This window comes from Podarcis raffonei, chromosome 2 (assembly GCF_027172205.1).
Source record: "Podarcis raffonei isolate rPodRaf1 chromosome 2, rPodRaf1.pri, whole genome shotgun sequence".
NCBI classification, from domain to species: Eukaryota; Metazoa; Chordata; class Lepidosauria; order Squamata; family Lacertidae; genus Podarcis; species Podarcis raffonei.
The window spans coordinates 107,769,091-107,792,929 of NC_070603.1; the positions used below are offsets into that span (position 1 = coordinate 107,769,091).

Genomic DNA, 23,839 nt, shown 5'->3' on the forward strand with positions numbered 1-23,839 from the left:
TTTCGTGAATATCTTTCCCTTCCTCACCCTGGTCAAAATGTCATCAATCCTGGGCATGGGGAAAGTCACTGGTTCTGACACGGCATTTAGCCGCCGGTAGTCCACTACAAGCCTGGGTTTATCCGTGTTTTTTTTGTCCACAAAAAACACTGGGCTCCCCCCCACCGCTCTGGACTCTCTGATGAAGCCCCTCTTCAGGTTTTTATCAATAAACTCCCTTAACTCCTGCATTTCCCTGTCTGACATGGCGTACAGCTTGCCCACGGGGAGCTGGGCCCCAGGGACCAGGTTAATTTGGCAGTCAAAGTCTCTATGCGGTGGTAGTTTATCTGCTTCCCTTTCGCTGAAGACCTTGCTCAGGTCAGCGTATTGTTTGGGCACCTTCCCTTTGTCCGCCACTTCCGTCCCTGCTAGAAAGGCTTTTGCCCCTTCTGGCACCTTTCCCTCTCTGCAGTGTTCCAGGCAATGTGCTGACCCAAAGGAGACCACTCTCTGATGCCAGCCCACTAGCGGGTCATGCAACGCTAGCCAGCTCATTCCCAAAATGACGGGAGCCCCTCCCAGGGTGGCCACATTGAACGCTATCCTTTCGGTGTGCCTGGCCACCCTCATAACCATTGGGACGGTCTGTAGGCTAACTTCTCCTCCCAACAGCTCCCTCCCATCGATCGTGGTCACCTGCAGGGGGTTGCTTAAAGGGAGTGTCTGTATCTGGTGTTCAGCTGCAAACTCCTTACTCATAAAATTACAGGAGCTGCCTGAGTCCAACAGCGCCTTTGTCTTTAGTGGGTATCCGTTTGCCAGCTCTAGCAACACCTCTATTACTAGGGCTGGTCTTGGAGGTTCCGGAGTGGGCACTTTTACTGCTCCTTGGCCTGGCTGCAGTGCCCTGACGGTGGCAGCCAGGCGTTGGCTTTTACTGGCTCCTGAACTCCCTCCTCCTTCCCCCCAACAGCTCCCGCCATCCCTTGCCATTCCTTTCTTTGCGGGCAGACTCTGGCAAAGTGACCTGGCTGCTGGCAGAGATAACATTTCTTGGCGCTCTTTCCCTCCTTCTTCCTCCCTTCACTGGGATTTGAAACTGCGCGCGCGCGCGCTGTTCCAACTTCCATCGGCTCTCCTGGCGGGAAACTTGGCTCTGGAATCTCTGGAATGCGGAAATCCCTCCAACGCTCTCCTTTCCCCTCCCGCTTCTCCAAGGCTCTTGCCTCCTGGCGCGCTCCAATGGTCAGCGCTGATTTGGTCAGCTGGTCCATAGACTCCGCCCTGGGCGCCCGGGAAAGTTCGTCTTTCACCGCCAAAGAAAGCCCCTCTTCAAAGAGCATTTGAATGGGTTCCGCCGATAGGTCCCATCCCAATTTATGTATCAACATTGTAAACTCAGTCCAGTACTCACGAACCGATCGGCTCCCCTGTTTGCAAGCCATCAATTGTCTGCGCACCAGTCCCTGTTCAATCTCGCTGGAAAACATCAAATCCATGGCGCGAAAAAACTTCCTCGTGTCCTTCAGCATTTCACTATTCCCTGCCATCAGGGGTCTAACCCAGTCTCTCGCCCCCCCTTCGAGATGGCCAATCAGGTATACAGTGGTACCTCGGGTTAAGTACCGTATTTTTCGCACGATTGGACGCACCGGACCATAGGGCGCACCTAGTTTTTTGGGGTGGAAATAAAGGGAAAAAAATTTCCCTTTATTTCCCCCCCCAAAAGCAGGTCAGGGAAAGCGAACCAGGTCGAGGAACAGCGGGATAGTGGCGCTGCGCCTCCCTGCTGTCCCCCGAGCTTGTGGGGCTGGCTGATGTCTGCCTGGCGCGAGGGGCGCTCTGCTTCAGGGCGCCCCACCCGCCGGGCGGCAGGCTGCTATCCGCAGCTTGGAGAGCCTTGCAGGGAACTCCTGCAGGGCTCCCCACGCTGCGGATGTCTGCCCGGCGCGAGGGGCGCTCTGATTCAGGGCGCCCCGCCCGCCGGGCGGCAGGCTGCTATCCGCAGCTTGGGGAGCCTTGCAGGGAACTCCTGCAGGGCTCCCCACCCTGCGGATGTCTGCCCGGCGCGAGGGGCGCTCTGATTCAGGGCGCCCCACCCGCCCGGCGGCAGGCTGCTATCCGCAGCTTGGAGAGCCTTGCGGGGAACTCCTGCAGGGCTCCCCACCCTGCGGATGTCTGCCCGGCGCGAGGGGCGCTCTGATTCAGGGCGCCCCGCCCGCCGGGCGGCAGGCTGCTATCCGCAGCTTGGGGAGCCTTGCAGGGAACTCCTGCAGGGCTCCCCACCCTGCGGATGTCTGCCCGGCGCGAGGGGCGCTCTGATTCAGGGCGCCCCACCCGCCGGGCGGCAGGCTGCTATCCGCAGCTTGGAGAGCCTTGCGGGGAACTCCTGCAGGGCTCCCCACCCTGCGGATGTCTGCCCGGCGCGAGGGGCGCTCTGATTCAGGGCGCCCCGCCCGCCGGGCGGCAGGCTGCTATCCGCAGCTTGGGGAGCCTTGCAGGGAACTCCTGCAGGGCTCCCCACCCTGCGGATGTCTGCCCGGCGCGAGGGGCGCTCTGATTCAGGGCGCCCCACCCGCCGGGCGGCAGGCTGCTATCCGCAGCCTAGACATCCCTGCGGGACCTCCCGCAGGGTTGCCTAGGCTGCGGATGTGTTCCCGAAGCGCCGGCGCTCTGCTTTCAGGGCGCCCGACGCTCCGGGAAGCAGGCTGCTATCCGCAGCCTAGACATCCCTGCGGGATCTCCCACAGGGTTGCCTAGGCTGCGGATGTGTTCCCGAAGCGCCGGGCGCTCTGCTTTCAGGGCGCCCGACGCTCCGGGAAGCAGGCTGCTATCCGCAGCCTAGACATCCCTGCGGGATCTCCCGCAGGGTTGCCTAGGCTGCGGATGAGTTCCCGAAGCGCCGGGCGCTCTGCTTTCAGGGCGCCCGACGCTCCGGGAAGCAGGCTGCTATCCGCAGCCTAGACATCCCTGCAGGACCTCCCGCAGGGTTGCCTAGGCTGCGGATGTGTTCCCGAAGCGCCGGGCGCTCTGCTTTCAGGGCGCCCGACGCTCCGGGAAGCAGGCTGCTATCCGCAGCCTAGACATCCCTGCGGGACCTCCCGCAGGGTTGCCTAGGCTGCGGATGAGTTCCCAAAGCGCCGGGCGCTCTGCTTTCAGGGCGCCCAACGCTCCGGGAAGCAGGCTGCTATCCGCAGCCTAGACATCCCTGCGGGACCTCCCGCAGGGTTGCCTAGGCTGCGGATGTGTTCCCGAAGCGCCGGGCGCTCTGCTTTCAGGGCGCCCGACGCTCCGGGAAGCAGGCTGCTATCCGCAGCCTAGACACAGCTAGCGGAGCGCTAATCCCGAAGCTTGGGGCTGCGGAGCTCAGCGCGCCCCAAGCTTCTGGGTGCCGGCAAGGTCTAGACGGCTAGCGGAGACCTTGCCGGCACCCAGAAGCTTGGGGCGCGCTGAGCTCTGCACGCCCCAAGCTTCGGGATTAATGCAGCGCTCCGCTAGCCGTGGGAGAGCTGGGTCTCCCACGGCTAGCGGATAGCTTCCTGAAGCCTGGAGAGCGAGAGGGGTCGGTGCGCACCCACCCCTCTCACTTTCCAGGCTTCAGCGAAAGCCTGCATTCGCTCCATAGGACGCACACACATTTTCCCTTGCTTTTTAGGAGGGAAAAAGTGCGTCCTATGGTGCGAAAAATACGGTACTTAATTCATTTCGGAGGTCCATTCTTAACCTGAAACTGTTCTTAACCTGAAGCACCACTTTAGCTAGTGGGGCCTCCCGCTGCCGCCGCACGATTTCTGTTCTCATCCTGAGGTAAAGTTCTTAACCCGAGGTACTATTTCTGGGTTAGCGGAGTCTGTAACCTGAAGCGTCTGTAACCTGAAGCGTCTGTAACCTGAGGTACCACTGTATATATATCATACAACACATCTCACAAAATATACAAGCAACTTCATAATGTGGGCACCGAGGGCAGCCTGGTTTAGATCCTTTCTGATGCAAATCCCCGCTTTAGGTCTCTCACACCTTCCGTTCCTTCACAGATACATCCAGAACTCGCAGCCGTACCTCAACAACATGACAGCCGTGGGTTGTGCACTGGCGCAAGCGTCTGTCTTCCCGCTCGGACTGGATGGCCTCCACATCAGCAAGGGCCTCTTTCCCTTTGTTTGCCAGGTACATGATAGACTCTCTAGAGGTCTGGGGTATCGTCTGTTGGACATAGACCTCCCAGTTAGATCACGCATAGGGCTGTTTCTGAGACCCGTAGCTCTCTTCTTTTTCCATCTTCCCCTGGGATAGAAGCGAGAGCTCCCCATGGAAATTGATGGACGAAACCCAAGTTTTGACATAGCAACACTCAGGCACCAATTTGCCTCCTCCAACCACTGAAAAAAGAGAGCAAAGGGTAAGCAAGCAGTGGAGGATTTGATGCGCTTTCTAACTAGGAACCTGTTGGAAAATTGATTCCTTTTTTAATTTTAAAACACGTTTAGAGGTATATGCATGCAACTCGATGGAGTGCAAGGTTTCCGCTCCAAGGACCGTTTTGGGTTGCAAAACCAAACTAGCCTCCACCCTGTCCCTGAACTACATTATAAGGCTGCTGTAAGATACTCTCTTTCTCTTCTGTTGCCACACCCATTCAGTCAAGAGCATGGGAATATTATTTAGCGGAGCAGACAATGTAAAATCTTCATTGACCATTGAAGCTTAAGTAAAGTTGGTACGTCCTGCTGTATTTTACCAATGGGGAAAAGTAGGTGGCAGTCTTGACGCTTCCATTAGAGAATTGTAAGCGATGGCCTCCAACTTGGATGGCTTTGAAAGAGGATTAGACAAATTCATGGAGGACAAAGCAATCACTGGCCACTAGCCACAATGGCTATGTTCTACCTCTACTTTATTAGAATCATAGAGTTGGAAGTCTTCTTCTCTGGCGATCACTTATAGCCGAGTAAGATTGTCTTCCATAAACACGGTTTTAACAGTGAGTCCGTAAGTGACTGTGGAGGCCAATTCTGGATCCACACGTCCTTCCACAGCGGGGACATTGGTTTCCAGGCGGGAGCTGATCATGGTGTGGATTTACCAAGCGTGCCTTCCTCTTAGCACGCTTCTCTCTTGCGTCCTGAGTTCAAGTGTCTTCAAAGCCCATGACACCTTTGGTAAAGGCTGTTCTCCAAGTGGAGCGCTCGCAGGCCAGTGTTTCCCAGTTGTCAGTGTTTGGCGCTGTGGTCTAAACCACAGAGCCGAAGGCTTGCGGATCAGAAGGTTGGTGGTTCGAATCCCTGCACCGGGGTGAGCTCCCATTGTTCAGTCCCTGCTCCTGCCAACCTAGCAGTTCAAAAGCATGTCAAGTGCAAGTAGATAAATAGGTACCACTCCGGCAGGAAGGTAAACTGTATTTCTGTGCGCTGCTCTGGTTCACCAGAAGCGGCTTAGTCATGCTAGCCTCATGACCCGGAAGCTGTACGCCAGCTCCCTCGGCCTATAGAGTGAGATGAGCACCGCAACCCCAGAGTCTGCCACGACTGGACCTAATGGTCAGGGGTACCTTCACCTTTATACTACATTTTTTAAGATTTGCCTTGAGACAGTCTTTAAACCTCTTTTGTTGACCACCAGCACTACGCTTTCCATTTTTAAGTTCGGAATAGAGTAGTTGCTTTGGAAGGCGATCATCAGGCATCCACACAACATGACCAGTCCAACAAAGTTGATGTTGAAGAATCATTGCTTCAACACTGGTGATCTTTGCTTCTTCCAGTACACTGATATTAGTTTGCCTGTCTTCCCAAGTGATGTGTAAAAATTTTCAGGGACACCATTGGTGGAATCTTTCGAGGAGTTGGAAGTGACCCCAAGGGTCATTCTAGTTGAACCCGCTGCAGTGCAGGAATCTCAACTAAATCATCCATGACCGATGGCCACCCAGCCTTGGCTTTAAAACCTTGAAGAAAGGAGGTTTATCTAAGGCAGCATGCTTCCAGATACAACTCCCATCAGCCATGACACTTGGCCATGCTGGGCGCTGATGGGAGTTGGAGTCCAATGCAGGTTCCCCAGACCTGAGGCGGAGAAAGAGGCAGAGGAAACATGGGAGGGAAATCAAAACAGCAGGGAACAAGACTGGAATAGATGGTGCGTTACAGCAGCACAACCCAGCCAGTTTTGCAAAATTCACATGGAACTTGGGTGGGTGGGATTGAGAATTTAAAATACGGCAGAGGTCTTCCTTCCCCAAAATGGTGCCCACAACTCCTGTCCACCTCTGGCAGCACAGCTGGGTGAGACTGCTGGCAGTTCTGGTCCAAAACCTCTGGAAAGCAGCAGATCAGGGAAGGCTGGGAGAAGTGGTGAGATGGGAGATTGGACTCTTCCAGCCATTTCCCTCCTAACAGGTAATGCCTCTGGTATCATAATATTATACAGAGACAGTAAAGGTAAAGGGACCCCTGACCATTAGCTCCAGTTGCAGACGACTCTGGGGTTGCGGCGCTCATCTCGCTTTATTGGCTGAGGGAGCTGGTGTACAGCTTCTGGGTCATGTGGCCAGGATGACTAAGCCGCTTCTGGCGAACCAGAGCAGCGCACGGAAACACCATTTACCTTCCCGCCAGACCTATTTATCTACTTGCACTTTGACGTGCTTTCAAACTGCTAGGTTGGTAGGAGCAGGGACCGAGCAACGGGAGCGCACCCCATCATGGGGATTCGAACCGCCGACCTTCTGATCGGCAAGTCCTAGGCTCTGTGGTTTAACCCACAGTGCCACCCGCGATACAGAGACAATAATCTGGGGTAAAACTGGGGTTTTTTTGGGGGGTGGGGGACACAGAGAGAGAGACCCCACCCACCGAAGCTGCATTTTAAAGCCCTCTCCACTCTAGACTGGCAACTACATGGCTTTTCCATCCAGGTTGCCTCCATAATGCCTAGTTTGTCTCTGTGCTGCAGTTTTGTGGGGAGGTCTGGCAGTTCTTGCGTATGTTGGGCAAAATGTGGCACTGCTCTTCACCATGCTCTTCTGTTGTTGTTTTGGGCTCTCCAATCCACAGGCTCGTCTTTGGCTCCTGGGCTTGGGCTTCAGCTTGGGCTATGGCAGCATGTTCACCAAGATCTGGTGGGTGCACACGGTTTTCACCAAGAAGGAAGAGAAGAAAGAACGGCGGAAGGTGAGGCGCTTTGACCTGCTTTGTCATGCTGCCATAGACAAACTGCCTAGCAAGGATGAGGGAGCCTGTGTGGCCCTTCAAGCGTGGCTGGACTACAACTCCCATCATCCATGACCCTTGGCCATGCCAGCTGAGGGCTGATGGGAGTTGGAGTCCAACTCAGGTTTCCCATTCTGGTTGCGTAGCTTTCAGAGGTGTAGCCATGTTAAGTCTGCGCTGTGGCAAAACCCAGCAAATAGTCTTTTTTGACACTTGATCTTAGCCAAAAGGCCGAGAAGCGATACAAATAGTCTTCTTTTTTTTTAGCACGTGAAAGGTTCACAATTTGTTTGTTGCATAAGCTTCTAAGGATTGGGAGGGGGGTGCTTTTGTTTTAACTTTCTATTTTTGTGCTTTTATCCTGCATTTTTATCTTGTGAACCATCGTGAGATCTCTGGATAAAGGGTGGTGTTATGTACTGAAGTTCTCACCCTGGGCCAGCAGGGGGATACTGTAGATAGCTATGCAAATGAAGGATCGAAAGTGACGTTCAGTGATTGGATAGTTTGTATGCAAATGAAGGATCGAAAGTGACGTTCAGTGATTGGATAGTTTGTATGCAAATGAAGGATCGAAAGTGACGTTCAGTGATTGGATAGTTTTAGAAAGTTGCTACAGTTACGTTGTTCTGGAGCTCTATATAAGCAGGCTGACTGAGCTCTTCAGTTCAGTTCTGTTCCAGCTTACAAATAAAGAGCTGCTTTGGAAGAATCGCTGTGTCGTCTGATATGTTCACCCACAACTTAACAGGTGGTATATAAATTTAATTGGTGGTGGTGGTGAAGTGGGTTCTAGTCCGTGGATGTTTCTGCTGTAATAAGATTTGCTGGCCGCAAGACACTTTGAGGTTTTCGGTTGCAGGTAACACCACTGTGCAGTAGGGAGAGCGTTCAGCCGTTTGGTGCTGAGAAGGCCTCTCTTTGAAACGCCATTATTTATGAAACAGTTGTGACTGGCTAGATGGTGTGCGAAGATACCGTGGGAGCATTGGGCGAGAACTATGCATGCACCATACCTGTAAATCGCACAACTTCCGCCAAAGAATCCTGGGAACTATGGTTTGTTAAGGCTGTTGGGGGCCCTGGCAGCTATGTGAGAGGCAAACTATAGTTCCCAGCATTTGTGCAGTTATGGGTGGGGGCTTTGGGGGTGATCGCAAGACCGAAGCCACCCATTTCAGAAGAAACCTATCTGAAATCAACACCGCCGCTCCCTTGTTTTGGTCTCAGAATTGCTAATGCAGATTATAGTTGCCTACTTCATATCTGGCAGGTGTGTCTCTAGGTTAAAGGCTTTTGGGTGGAGCGGTTCATACAATATAACGAATCTCAGGTGTGCCATAGAGGGGAGCCTCTGTGCTTGACCTCTGTGAATGTTTTTTTGCGTATTCTGGAACACCCCTTTCAGCTGACTCAGGGCTCTCCCCGTCTTTTGAGCACTCATCCTGATTAGTTTGCTGGGAGATTAGGTGACATTGGGCGTCGACTGAGCGTTCATTCCGAATTGTGTGCAGGGGGCGCAGATGGCATTGCGTCAAAGCAAGCATTATCCCACATTTCCCACTGATTTCCCCACCACTTTCCTTCTCAAAAAAACAACAACGCCCAACGCTGAATGGCAACTTAAATTGGCAAAAAATGTTCAGCTTGCAGATTTAACGTAGAGAATAAGAGAACGAGAAGAACATACGATGAGAGAAGACTGGAAAATGTTTATTGAGTATACCATGGGGGGAAACTGTGTACACTTGAAAACGTTGGCGGCATTAAGATAAATTCAACAGTGTAAATAAGTTTTGATGGATGTAATAATGGAATACTGAATGGTTCAGTTTTTGTAAAATATGCAGGGATTTATGATATGTAAAATGAACCATGGAAAGAGAAGGAGAGAAGTCCTTGATATTTTAAGGATGTTTAAATAAGTATTTTAAATAGTAAAACAGAAAATGTAAATTATATACACACAAAAATGCCCAACCCTTTGGGGAAGTGGGTTTGTTGCACAAGGTCTCCCAGGCAGCTATAACTGCACAACCTGAGCCAGCCTCAATGGGACTGAATCCCACCCCCAAAGAACAGCCGTCTGGAAGTGCCCTCAGGCCTCTTCTTCCCTCATTCTGTCTTTCCTCTTTTCTTCCAGACTCTGGAGCCCTGGAAGCTCTACGCCACGGTTGGGCTGCTTGTCGGGCTCGACTTCGTCATCTTGGCCATCTGGCAAATTGTCAACCCACTGAAACGCACCACAGAGGTAATGCCCTTGCGTGTGGCGCTCATGCTGGGAGGCTTAAATAGCTTGCAGTGCGATTGAACACAAGTCACATCCACAAATACACAAGGTGCTCCGTGCCCAGTGCTTAACTGGTGACAGAACCAAACTAGGAAATCAGTTTTCGGTACAAGGCCTTAATTACTATTATTTATTTGATTTGTATACCCCGTTTTATCAAAAGATTCCAGAGCAGTGTACAACATTAAGAACTCATTTTATGGAGAAACAATAATAAAAGCATAATAAAAGGCATAATAACAGACAGCGTAATAATAAAATAATCATAACAACAGTCCACCCAACCCCACAGCTTTAACAGGCCATAGATTATTTAACGGCCAAGAGGAATGTTTTCGCCTGGTGCCTAAAGGTATCTAATGATAGCACCAAGCAAGCCTCTCTGGGGAGAGCATTCCACAGATGGGGAGCCACCACCAAAAAGGCCGGTTCTTGTGTTGCCGCCCTCCAAACCTCTCGGGGAAGGGGGACATAGAGAAGGGCCTGAGATGACAAGTGCAGAGTGTGGGTCGGTTTGTATGGGGAACGGCTGTCCTTAAGGTATTGAGGTCCTGTAAGGCTTTATAGGTCAAGACCAGCACTTTGAACTGGGCCTGGAAACCAACTGGCAGCCAGTGCAACTGGGCCTGGATTGGTGATATATGCTCAAACTGTCCTGTTCTGGTGAGCAGCCTGGCCATCTAAGAGCCTTTCTCAGATGCTGGACTTCCAGCACCAATCAGCCTCTCCCAGCGTGAGCAGCAGGCAGGGATCATGGGAGTTGCAGTCCAGCAACAGTTGGAGGGCGCCAGGTTGGGAAAGGTGGCCCAGTGCAAAGGGTTGTGCTACTGCTGCTCAACCCTCCCCCATCCCTTCCACCCCCTTCCCATTTGAAGTCCCGTCTGCAGAACACAGTGATCAGGAAAGTGTGGCAGTCTTTTAGGTATCCTGGTCCCAAGCTGTACTGTATAAGGCTTTGTAGACCTACACTAACGCATTGAGCCTTGCTGAGTGGCAGCAACCAGTGCAATTCTTTCAGCAGCTGCATAACACAATGGCGATATTCCTGTCGGGATTCAAGCCAAAAGTCAGAGCCTCCAGCTTAGCTCTTAGTCCAGAGGAATTTGGCCACCCTCCAGGTGCCCGGCTTGAATCCTTATGACCTCCCGTCTGCGACTCCCGGCAAGATAAAAGGAGGTCTCCAATCGGCGATTCTCCTCAACGTGAAGGAGAACACACCACTCCTCCCCCAGGGAGGGGGAATGAGACAGACAGAAATGTATCTACATGTCTTTATTCCTGTCTTTCAGCAGTACAGAGAAACATGTCTGTACACTTTGCTTCCCAACGCAGAGAGAGAATAAACTCCACCCATGTACTTCCAGTACAGGGTCATGTGCTGCTCTGAGGTAACATCCGGCTCTCAGAGCACTTTACAGACAGTCCCAGTTTCCCACGGTACAATCCAATAACATCAGTTTCCTGTTTACCATTCCAGCCACCTGGTGCTTGCTTCTGCATTGCTCCTTTTTCGTAACATCCTCCCCCAAAAGAATCAATGCGTGTTGCAGCAAGCAAAGCATGATCCAGAGAGGAAAACAAACAGTTGTTATACACATAACACTCCCCTGTTGTTTCAGTTCCACTCTTGGAACTCCCCGCCACTGGTTTCCCCAGTGTACCTCTCTGGTTGTCTGGTTTCCAAGGAATGAGTGCATCTGCATTACCTTGGCTAGCAACTCTCTGTTGTGTCTTTGTCTCTGACTTAGACACAGCTCCAACCTGTCCTCGGTTGTTTACAACAGCAACACATGCAACAGCTAAGTTAGCAAACTCTTTTGAGTACCTCTTGGGTGGTTGACCCTTTGTAACTCTCTCAGACCTACGTATGAGGTGCTGATCCTCTCTGCTCACTGGTCCAGTCTCAGGACTCTTTGGAGAACTAGTTCCAATGGTAAACAGTGGTTCATCCTTCAGTTGTGAAGGCCTATCTATTGTGTGAGACTTCCTCTCAATGACTGTGACAACTGAGCTCTCCGAGCTATCTGAGTCATCACTTTCAGTACAGCTGAAATCAGTGAAATCATCATCATCTGAATCGTCCTCAGTGGGAAATGTGTGTACTATCACTCTCTCCTGTTCAGGAGCACTCTCTAGAAATTTTGTGAGAATCACCTGACCAGATTCAGACAAAATTACTCTGTAGAGACCCTTTTCATACCCCACAAAAATGCCTCTAGCATTCTTTACTCCACCTGGAGCTTCTGTTCTCACATGAGACCCAAAAACCTTGAAATGGGTAACAGAAGGTTTTCTGTGGAACAGTTTCTCAAAAGGAGAACTTCCCAACTCCTTTGAAACCTTTCTCACTTTCGTATAACTGAACGACATCAGAGACTCGGCCCAGTACTCATGTGGCAGATGTGAACTAAGCAATTGCGCTTCCATCCCCTTTTGCAATTCTCTGTTCACCCGTACACAGACACCCCTGTTCCACGCTTCCGCTGAAACAGAAACCTTGTGTCTGATCCCCTTCTTCTGCAGGAACCTTTGGAAATCCTGTAAAAGAAAAATCTGCTTCTCATCTGTGAATAGACAATCAATGTTAGCATCATGCATACTCTTAACTTTGTCACAAAACTCCTGAAACCTCTCCAAGGCTTCCTGTGGCTTTCTCAACACATAAACCCAGACATAGTTAGAGAAATGATCCACACACACAAGATAATATCTTGCATTGCCTCTAGATGGTTCTAGAGGACCAATCACATCAGCATACACCCGCTGAAATGCTCTGTTGACTCCGGTCACCTTCTTGCTCACACCTGCAAGAGAAACTGGCTTAGACACAGATGAATTACATTCCATGTAATCACTTTGTGCAAAAGTCAACAAATAAAGTCCATCCTTCTCCCTGGCTGAAAGAAATAACTCTCCATCTTTGTAGATCTCGCAGCTCTCAGCATCGTAGGACAGTTTCAGTCCTCTCTTCGCAATCTGCGAAACACTCAGCAGATTGAACTTCAATTCAGGAACCAAGTAAACATTGTTTATTGTCAAGTCCAGACTCTTAAGATAGACAGTCCCCACGCCGGCCGCTTCCAGCTCCTGACCGTTGGCCTGTTGCACAGTGAAGCTTTGCTTCTTAAACGTTGAAAAGAGTCCTCTGTGTGGGGACATATGAACCGTCGCTGCAGTGTCGATAATAAACGCGTTCCCAACATCTGGCGTGGTTCCTTTCGCCATCAAAGCCTTTGCAGGTTCCACCATAGGCTTGGTACGACCTTTGCCTGACGCCTCAGGCTTTGCTGAGCGGCCCTTCGCTCCTTTAGGCTGACGTGGCTTCTTACAGTTCCGCTGAAGATGCCCAGCCTGTCCGCAATTGTAACACTGGACAACATTCAAAGCTACAGCATCCTTTCCAGTAGCCTCATCAGTGGGGGAAATAGAACTCCGTTCCTCCCTCCCCCTGTCCTTTTCTTCCAGTGCAGCATGCCGGCTGTGTTCTTCTAGAACCACGGCACTCAGGGGCACTCCCCCCTTCTTGGCATCCATGCTGAATCCAAGGGTCAGTTTTACACTCAATCTCAAGCCAGCTTTCACTTTTCAAGCCAGTAAACTCCAAAAAGTCTTTGTTTACTGCTTCACTGGCAGGCAAACCTTCGGGCTGTTTTTTCAAAACCCTTGCACAGCTGCGCAGATACACTTTCGATTTCCCAGGCTCTTTTTAGCCATTCTTTAACTGGCAGACGTTGCCTAGCAACCTGCTCAGGACGGAACTCCTTATCTCACCACAGGAATTCCTGGTATGCAAGCTTGCTCTTTCAGAGCTGTTTTTCTTAAAATGCAGCTCTTTCTTGTGAACCAGAGAATTAAACCTTTCTGCGTTCACTTTTCTCTCCCCCAAAATGCAGCATACCTTTTTTGGGGCTCCGTTGCCTTGAAATACACTCCTCTCGGTGTCCAGCTGTCTGTTTCAGCTTCTGGCTGCAGGCAGACGCTTTTCTTTATCTCCTTAGGTGCAGAGGATGGCAACGATTCATCGACCTCTCACCTCTCATGCAGATTCTCATAGATCAGATATCCATCGGTCTGCTACCAGTTGTCGGGATTCAAGCCAAAAGTCAGAGCCTCCAGCTTAGCTCTTAGTCCAGAGGAATTTGGCCACCCTCCAGGTGCCCGGCTTGAATCCTTATGACCTCCCGTCTGCGACTCCCGGCAAGATAAAAGGAGGTCTCCAATCGGCGATTCTCCTCAACGTGAAGGAGAACACACCACTCCTCCCCCAGGGAGGGGGAATGAGACAGACAGAAATGTATCTACATGTCTTTATTCCTGTCTTTCAGCAGTACAGAGAAACATGTCTGTACACTTTGCTTCCCAACGCAGAGAGAGAATAAACTCCACCCATGTACTTCCAGTACAGGGTCATGTGCTGCTCTGAGGTAACATCCGGCTCTCAGAGCACTTTACAGACAGTCCCAGTTTCCCACGGTACAATCCAATAACATCAGTTTCCTGTTTACCATTCCAGCCACCTGGTGCTTGCTTCTGCATTGCTCCTTTTTCGTAACAATTCCGTCCCGGTCAGAAGTTGAGCTGTTGCATTTTGCACATAGCTGTCAAGCGTCCCTTATTTGGAGGGACAGTCCCTTATCCCAGCACTGTGTCCCGCTGCTGTCCCTTATTGATGATGTCCCTTAAATTTCCTGGGTTTCAAAGGAAGCAGCTCCTCTCCCTCCCTCCCTGCCGGCCAGGGAGGAGGGAGGCTCCAACTGTGTTGCTTGGCTGCGTTGCTCACCCAATAAGGAGTCTAAGAACGACTGGGGGGGTGGAGCTTGCATGCCTTGTGCCGATCAAATCGGCCTCGTTGCCTTGGGACTCGCCTTTGCTCAGCACTTCCCAGCAGAGAGGTGACAGTGGTTTTCCTTGCTGCATCCCCTTTGCCGGGTTGCTGCGCTGTGGGAACCACCACTTGAGGCTTCGTTTGGCTGCTGGCTGGGCTTTCTGCCTTTGGCTCGGAGGGGCTCAGAAGTTGAACATACCTGTGCTCCAAAAATCCCTTATTTTGGCTGCTGATCCCTTATTTCCGAGGCTGCTGGTCCCTTATTTTCAAATCTGTAAGTTGACAGCTATGATTTTGCACTCAGTGCAGCTTCCAAGTCAGCCTCAAGGACAGCCTCACATTGCAGTCATCCAATCCGGGGATTAGCATGGACGATAGGGGTCAGGCTGCCCTGTTCCAGAAATGGCTGTGGTTGTCTTACCAGCTGAAACAGGCCGAAGGCAGCCACCGAGGTCGCCTGGGCCTCTAGCAGTGATTCCGCAGACGGATCCAGGACCACCTCTATGAAGCTGCTCCTTCAGGGGCAGAGCGACCCCGTGCATTGCAGCCAGTTGACCAATGAGCAGGGCTCAGGAGTCACCCACCCACGGAACCTCCTTCTTTCTAGGACTCAGATTCAGTTTCATCCAGATCGCCACCAAGTGCTGGCACTGGTCCAGGACTTCTCCCGATTCAGTTGCTACGGACAAATGGAGCTGGGTAGCATCAGCGTACTGATGACCCCTCAGCCCAAAGTCCCAGATGACCACTCCCAGCAGCTGAATGTATGTGTTCAATAGCATAGGGAGCAGGATGGTATCCTGTGGACTGAAAAAATGGAGAGGAATGCCACTGAGCGTACACAGAGTGCCTTTATGCCCACCCCTGAGCAACTGCAGCTTGCCTACATATATTTCAGAGTTGTGGAACAGGGTGTCTAATGCAGGCGGCAAGGTTTTCAGCCAGGCTTGACTCTCTTTTGAGGACAGAGCATTGTTTATTAAAACAGAGCTGACAGGTTTGTCTGTTTTTGCAGTGGAAGAAGGAAATGCCATATTCACAGTAGGCAAATTGTTCCGTGGACTGCGTGACCTTGCAGGAAGGGCTGTAGTGATGGTTTTCACTAATAAGCATCTACACGAACACTTATCCCGAGCTGCAGGCCATGGAAGAATCTTCCTCCACCTCCCATTTTGTCTCTTGTTTCCCCACCTCTCTCCCCTCCACTACCTGATCCTAACTGCTGGTTCTTCTCCCACATCCTCACCAAAATTTCCTGGCACCTTCCCACCCTAATAATCCTGACTCCCCTTTTGCCCTTCTCTCATCTGTGTGTCTGCTTCTTTCTCTCTCCCTCCCTCCTCCCTGACACACGTAGGGTTCGTGGCAAGACGTCACCGGCGGACAGCAGTTTTAAGATGTTTGTTGAAGGATCAGTTCAATCTGCTTTTTAAGAATTTACAGCTGTTGCTTCATGTTCTGCGCACTTTGTCGCTGGCACACAAACACGCCCCGCTTGCTGCACACGGATATTCTTGTAACCATTGGTTCCTGACATGGGACAACCTTCCTGGGGAATTCCCATGTGGAACTCCTGTGCATGTGAAAATTCTAGAACCGGTTAAAGTTCAGGGAAGTTTTTAATGTATGACATATTAGTGAATTTTTGGTCTTTGTGGAAGCCGCCCAGAGTGGCTGGGGAAATCCAGCCAGATGGGCGGGGTACAAATAATAAATTTATTATTATTATTATTATTATTATTATTATTATTATTATTATTATTATAAAGTGACTCTTGGGTCCTCCATCTGCCATCACCACCTTTCTTTACAGGCAGACATTCTGCAAACCTGGGATACTTTCAGTCAGTTAATACCTTCTGAAAGCCTTATAGGGGAACCTCTTCCAGCCTTACCTTATACTGCAAGGTGGCAGTTAGGGGACCTTCCTTATATTTGTGTTTTTGTATTGTATATTACGTTGTGAACCGCGTTGAGATCTACAGGTGCAGGATATACAAATTTATTACAGGCGTACCTCGGAAGCCGAAAAGAATCCTTTCCGGAAGTCCGTTCGACTTCCAAAACCAAAGTGTGGCTTCCGATTGGCTGCAGGAAGCTCCTGCAGCCAATCGGAAGCCACATCAGACGTTTGGGTTCCAAAGAACGTTCACAAACCGGAACACTCACTTCCGGGTTTGCGGCGTTCAGGAGCCAAGACGTTCGGCTCACAAGGCGTTCGGCTTCCGAGGTACGACTGTATATCAAATTTATCAGAACCCAGGCTGGCATCTTAGAACTGAAATGGACGCAGGAGGTCGATGATATGTTCTCCCTATGGTCCCCAATACACACTTTAATACAGCTGGGGAGGCATACTGCAATTGCAATCGGAGCACCGATGCTGGGAGAAGGGGTATTTCCCCAGTCTAAAATACCTCCCACCCCCGGAAGCAGCTTTCAGAGCAGCAATGGAGAAAGGGCAGACATAATCCCCCCCCCAAAAAAATGTGGGCCTAACAACTGTTTTACATGATGATTTAGCTCAGGGGAGCAGCACAGCAGAATGGTCCATTCTCCAAAACCACTGCAGAAGCATCCCACCCAGTTAGGGGTCAGGGAGTCAGGCGGTCCAATCACAGATCTGGGGAAGGGCCACGGCTCAGCAGGTAGAGCATCTGCTTTGCATGCAGAAGGTCCCAGGTTCAATCCCCGGTATCTCCAGATAGGGTTATGGGTGCCCCCTGTTTGAAATCCTGGCGAGTCACTGCCAGCCTGTCTGTTGCCCATTTGGACTGATAGGGCAGAAGGCAGGGAGACTGACAGTAGGTGGCGCCAGAGCCGAGGGGCAGAGCCCATCCTCACTGGTAGTGAGACAGGAGGCTGGTGGGTCCAGCTGAGAGCAGACAGAGGTTGGTGGGACAGTGTACCAGTTCCCTCCATGGACCAGCCTGCACTGCAGCCCGCCCAGTTGAGAGCTAGATGGACCAATGGACTGTTTCACTATAAGGCAGGTTCCCATCTTCCACCGCCTGGTAGTTGCAACACTGGCGGTGCTATTAAAGTTCAGGCATCTCAATCTGACCAAGCGTTACAAGCAGTTATTAGCAGCGGTTATGGCCAACGTGATGCAAGAGGGACAACTTGGAACAAAAGAAAGTCACCAATAATTAATCTGTCAAAGGCCGAGGCTTGCGAACTTCCTGATTCCAGAAGGGTTAGAAGTTTTACAGGGTTTTGTGTTTGCAGGTATAAAGATATGTGCTTACAGGTATCTGTGGTAAGACCAGCAAAGGGAGCCCTCTCTTCAGCTGTACCGCCCAGGAGAGGACATTCCCTATGGCAGCCCCTAAGTCATGCCATTTGTGTTTCTTCACTACACATCTTCAGGCAAATTCTGAAGGCACACCTAACTTTGCCCAGTTCTTTGGTACCTGAGATACCAAAGGTTGAATCATAGAATCATAGAGTTGGAAGAGACCACAAGGGCCATCGAGTCCAACCCCCTGCCAAGCAGGAAACACCATCAGAGCACTCCTGACATATGGTTGTCAAGCCTCTGCTTAAAGACCTCCAAAGAAGGAGACTCCACCACACTCCTTGGCAGCAAATTCCACTGTCGAACAGCTCTTGGTGTCAGGAGGTTGTCCATGCCCGGCTTGAATTGTGGTCCTGTGGAGCTGGATAAAATTGTGTGTCTGCTGCTAGAAGACCCGTCATGTCCTCCTCAAACTCAAGCAACAGCTACACAATGTTTCTCAGCCCTCTAGATAGTCGTTGGACTGGGAATGTCTGAAATCCTGGAGAGCTACTGCCAGTCCGTGCAGACAGCATTGAACTAGATGGACCAATGAGCTGACTCACCATTACTCCACCTACCCCAGCATTATCTACATAGACAGGCAGCAGTTCTGCCGGGCTTCCCAGCTTGGAGAATCTGGAGAACCTGGGAACCTTCTTCATAAGAAGTTGGTGCTCTGCCATTGAGCCATAGCCCTTCCTGAGGTGGGGGGGCTCCACAACTGTTCTTCTCATTTGTTCTATAAGACATGCCCCCTAAAACCCTCAAGCAACAGCTACACAACTTTCCTCAGCCTACTGCTGAGGACCGTGAGTCAAGGAAGGCCCACAGGATTCAGAAGTTGAGATTTGAGGGCAACCAATGGCCAAGATGAGGAAGCAGCCGTGGGGGCTTGGAATGTGACATCTAAGTGTTTAAGGAAAGCCTCTTTGCATTCCAACCCTTGTGGAACCAGGAAGTTTGCAAACCTCTGTCCTTTGACAGATAAGTGATTAATTACTGGCGAGTTTCTTTTGTTCAAGGAGTCTCTCTTGCATCACGTTGGCATGTGGTTCTCGGTCAGATAGAGATGCCTGAACATTAATAATATCACCTGTGTTGCAACTAGCATGAGACAAGAGATAGGAACCTGGCTTTGAGTGAGTCAGACTATTCATCCGTGTGATGGTCCTGGGAGGGGGGGTTACCGTGCGGCGTGGTCTAAGTCCAGTTCTAGGTTGAGGGTATGAGGCTGTCCATCACGGGCGAAGCGAGGTCCAAAGCGAGGAGTCGGGCATGGTCAGGAACTCTGGCAGGAGAGCAGGTCAGGGTGCCGGCAGGAACAGGTTACCAATGATGTTGCTCCCGCAACCTGGGACTGGGCTGGCTGGCCTTTATCTCCTCTGAGGCCTAGGGCGGCCCCGGTCCACAGGTGACCCGCCTCTCCTGGCCTGGAGGCGAGCACTCCTCCTGATAGAACTTAGTTCCCTCCACCTCTCTGCCCTGAGCCTCTGCAGCTCCGGAGAGGCTGGAGGGTTACTGGACCCAGAGGCAACCTCACCTTCCCCTGACAGGGCTGAGAGAGGCACACCTGCAGGCAATGGGTCCTCAATCACCTCTGGAGCCAGAGCGGATTCAGCTGGTGTCTGCTCCTGAGGATCCAGCACAGGTGAGGGCCCTTCAGGTTCAAGCCCCAGCCCCGGGTCAGCCAGCCCTGGAGGCGGGACTCCTGTACAGGCTGGGATTCCTCAGGTTCAGCCTCTGAATCCGATTCCCAGGCCATCACAATCCGTCTAGCTCAGATGGCTACAGTAGAGGCTGGTGCTTTGGGGGAACTGGCTCCCTGTCCCTCCTCAACCTCAGTCTGCTTTCAGTCGGGTCCCACCAGCCTGCCGTCTTGCATCCAGTCAGGGACTGGGATTTGGCATATCATTGGCTCTAGCGCCACCTACTGTTGGCCTCCCTGCCTTCTGCCCTACCAATGGGCATCAGTCACTGCAATGGACTGGATTTCAGACAGGGGACATTCCCAATTGTACCTGAAGATGCCAGAGTTTGATCCTGGGGCCTTCTGCATGCAAAGCAGGTGCTCAACCCTTGAGGTACAGTTCTTCTGCAGTGGCCGGCCAAACTCAAAGCAGCCACTCTGCCCCCCATCATTTGTAAATCAGGGTCTGCAGTTTACAGTACTAAAGGGATATGAGTGAATGGCAGTCAACCCCGGTGCCACATTTATCCGCATGGTCTGCGTGCAGAGTAATTTTTCATTCATTCATCATCCCCATTTACCTGCTGCTTAATATACAAAATCCATAAGGGATTTTAAACATAAAACGCAATGAAATCTAGGAGCGGACCTATATTTTGGAGGCCTTGAAGCTCAAACTAGGTAACCACTGTTATCTTCTTCCGTGAGGTCGTTTACAAAAACATTTACAGCATCTGTGCTATGGAGTCTCAAACTTTGAGGATGTTGAAATAAAGTTAAAGGAAGGTAAAGGGGCCCCTGACCATTAGGTCCAGTCGTGGCCGACTCTGGGGTTGCTGCGCTCATCTTGCTTTATTGGCCGAGGGAGCTGGCGTACAGCTTCCGGGTCATATGGCCAGCATGACTAAGCCGCTTCTGGCGAACCAGAGCAGCGCACGGAAATGCTGTTTACCTTCCTGCCGGAGCAGTACTTATTTATCTACTTGCACTTTGATGTGCTTTGGAACTGCGAGGTTGGCAGGAGCAGGGACCAAGCAACGGGAGCTCACCCGGTTGCGGGGATTCAAACCGCCGACCTTCTGATCGGCAAGCCCTAGGCTCTGTGGTTTAACCCACAGCGTGCGACTCAGACGGGGTCTACTACACACAATTTTTTTAAAGCGATGTGGGCTGAAGTCACTTCTATGAGCCCCCTCCAGGATTAGAGGGCCTGAAGCTTAAGCTCCATTAGTTACATGGTAGATCCACCCCAGATCATTAAGAGAGAAAAGAAAGATGTATACACAACACCGTAAGCAAACATATAAAAGCAGAGAACCCGCTGGTAAAACATCTGGGCAAATTTCAACAGGTAATAAAACAGAGCGTTGGGATAAAATCCTACAAGCCAAAGAAAGTCTGCTTAAATAGATGGGTCTTCCAAGAGGTGTTGAAAGCTTGCCACCGTTTCTGCCTCAGAAAGGGCACATGGAAGGGTGGAACCCTGGCCGTGGTTTGAAAGATAAACCCAGCGACAGGCAGCAGGCATGAGGAGGGCCTAGTTCAAACACATTTGCCACATGCCCTGTTCTCCAGTTTGAACCGCATCTCCGCCTGCTCCTGGGCATGTGATTGGGGCAGGCCTGACTCTGCCCGGCGTCACACGCTCTTTGGCCTACACAAGGCCAAATAAATGGCTGGCACTGTGACTCATCGTTGTTAACTCGTGTTTCGCATCTTCCTCAGTGATTAAACCCTTCCTTCCTGTGTCCCCTGCAGGAATTCACCAAAGAGGAGCCCAAGAGTGACATCGATGTGCTGATCCTCCCTAAGCTGGAGCACTGCAGTTCGGAGAGGATGAACACTTGGCTGGGTGAGCCTCTTCAGCCATGCTGCTGGGGGGCTGGTTTTGTCCAGCTTCTGCCCATCCCCTCTTCCCTATGCCTGTGCCCTCCTTCCTGTCCTCTGGAATACCTGTTTCCCCATCCTAGGACTAGTAGAGCCCTTGCCAGACTGGGATGTGTGTCTGTGTGTGTCTCTCTGTGTGTGTGTGTGTGTGTTCTGCAACATGTCATCGGTGCAATAATAGTACATTAGAATGGATCTCTGGGGACGTGGGTGGCGCTGTGGGTTAAACCACAGAGCCTAGGACTTGCTGATCAGAAGGTCGGCGGTTCGAATCCCCACGACAGGGTGAGCTCCCGTTGCTCGGTCCCTGCTCCTGCCAACCTAGCAGTTTGAAAGCACGTCAAAGTGCAAGTAGATAAATAGGTACCACTCTGGCGGGAAGGTAAACGGCGTTTCCGTGTGCTGCTCTGGTTCGCCAGAAGCAGCTTAGTCATGCTGGCCACATGACCCGGAAGCTGTATGCCGGCTTCCTCGGCCAATAAAGCGAGATGAGCGCCGCAACCCCCGAGTCGCCCACGACTGGACCTAATGGTCAGGAGTCCCTTTACCTTTAATGGATCTCTGCTGCTTCCACAGTGTTACTGCATTCTTCCCATCTGGAAGGACACTTTTACATTACAGCGCACCATAGATGGGACACACCAACTGCAGGACATGCACTGGTTGGAAATGGAGCAGTATGACTTCCCATAAACCTTTGGCAGGCGGAGTGTTGAAAAGCACATTGGGTATAACCACCCCATCAGCACCATGAACCCAAATAATTATCCTAGGGCTGGAAGGGACCACGAGGGTCATCAAGTCCAACCGCCTGCAATCTTTTGCCCGACTTCGGGCTCAAACCCCCAACCCTGAGATTAAGAGTCTCATGCTCAACTGACTGAGCTATCACTGAACTGTCTCCAGACTAGGCAAATTGGTGGTAAGTTTGAACAAGGTTCTTTTAAAGTTAGTTATAGTAATGTCCATGGACCACCTATTCCTCCTTTCTGAAAACAAGGCTTTCAGAATTGGTGCTATAATACCAGATTTGAACCCAACTGCTTGCTATTAAACACCATATATGCTAGGGAGAAAGCGGCACTTCTGCCTTCAGAAAACAGGAAGCTGATGGTGGCCAAGCTTCACGTACAAAACTATTCTATAGCCTATTGTTCCAGCAAAGGGACCATGTCTATTTTGAAGATACACAAGAACAGATTATGTGCAATTAAAAAGGATGTCTGGAGAGGACCCAAAACAACTCAGTTCACCGTCCCACACATACTGCGATCCATCCTTCCTTCTTTCTCCCAGTCCTGCAACACAATTCCTGTTTCATGGCTTGTGCTCTCAGACGTTCCTCTTGCATGGTTCAAATCCCCACTCGGCCATGAAACTCACTGGGTGACCAACTGTTAGAGTATATTGAACTGGCTAGAGAGGCAATTAGAGATCACACTAGGCAAGAGTTTCAAAAAGCATGGGGGAAATGCAGAGAATGCTTCACAAACAGTGCCCTAAAATACATACCTGGACTTGTTTCGATTAATGTCTGCAGGAGACTTTGTGGATATTTAAGTTATAATTAGAAAAATCTTAATAATTATTCATAAAGGAAACAGTTTGTAAGAAGTAAATAAGGATACAGGATAAAGGAAGTCTTTTATATCGTTGTTTGTTTTGTTGTATGTTATGCTCACTGTATGTTATGTTCACGTTTAATGAGGGTGGTTTGTGTATTGGGGGGTTATGTTATGTTGTAAATAAAATTCCAATAAAAATTATATATATATATATATATATATATATATATATATATATATATATATATGAATGAAACTCACTGGGTGTCCTTGGGCCAGTCGCTCATTCTCAGCCTAACGACCTTGCAAGGTCGTTGTGAGGATAATCAACGGAGGAGGAGCAGAACCACCTACAAACCACCTTCAGCTTCTTGGAGGAAAAGAGGGGTATAAATAATGGAAACACATAGAAATGAAGGGTATGACTATCAGTCAGCAATGAACCATGTGCAGAGTCTCCACCACCCACTGCAGTGGCCTTTCCCCTGCTTCTTCACCCTTCTCCCTTCACCCTTCTCCTCCATTAGCACTTTGAAGGCCCCTGCTGACCCCTTCTTTTCCCTCTCCCTGTCTGCAGGTATCTTCTATGGCTTCAAAGGGCTGCTGCTGCTTCTGGGCATATTCCTTGCCTATGAGACAAAGGGAGTCTCCACGGAGAAGATCAACGACCACCGCGCTGTGGGCATGGCGATCTACAATGTGGCTGTGAGTCGCTTGTCTCTAACATGTCCAGACCACTGGGCTAGCTTGAAAAACTCATGCTCTTGTTGAGTGGGCTTTCTGAGAGAGGGAAATCAAACCTGGACTGCAGTCAAGAGAGAGAGAGAGCAACAAGTCTTCCTGACCCCACAACCTCTGGGGAGAAAGAGCAAAGTTTTGCCGTGTGTTCCTACATGCAAATGCTTGATTTTGAGCCATGCTGGTTTACAGTCTGCCCTGGAGAGCTGTGACCAGTCATTATAGACCAGGGGTCCTAAACTGGTCCACGTGGCTTGTCTGGATTTGTGGTTCAAGTCAGGCGTTGGCATATGTTGTTGTTGTTTAGTCGTTTAGTGTCCAACTCTTCGTGACCCCATGGACCAGAGCACTCCAGGCACTCCTGTCTTCCACTG

The 23,839-nt window shown here is 50.8% G+C and overlaps 1 protein-coding gene across 2 annotated transcripts in view; it reads left to right on the plus strand.

Moving 5' to 3' along the window:
• GABBR1 (gamma-aminobutyric acid type B receptor subunit 1) overlaps positions 1 to 23,839 on the plus strand; it is a 308,383-nt gene that overhangs the window by 149,660 nt on the left and 134,884 nt on the right. For both annotated transcript variants that reach the window (XR_008329165.1, XM_053378896.1), the window contains exons 17-21: positions 4,020 to 4,152; positions 7,038 to 7,154; positions 9,337 to 9,444; positions 21,034 to 21,127; positions 23,305 to 23,432. Coding sequence is in view for 1 of the 2 variants with exons in the window: in XM_053378896.1 (XP_053234871.1) it covers positions 4,020 to 4,152; positions 7,038 to 7,154; positions 9,337 to 9,444; positions 21,034 to 21,127; positions 23,305 to 23,432 (580 nt within the window). In the remaining variant the exon portion in view is untranslated. The remainder of the gene's footprint in view (positions 1 to 4,019; positions 4,153 to 7,037; positions 7,155 to 9,336; positions 9,445 to 21,033; positions 21,128 to 23,304; positions 23,433 to 23,839) is intronic.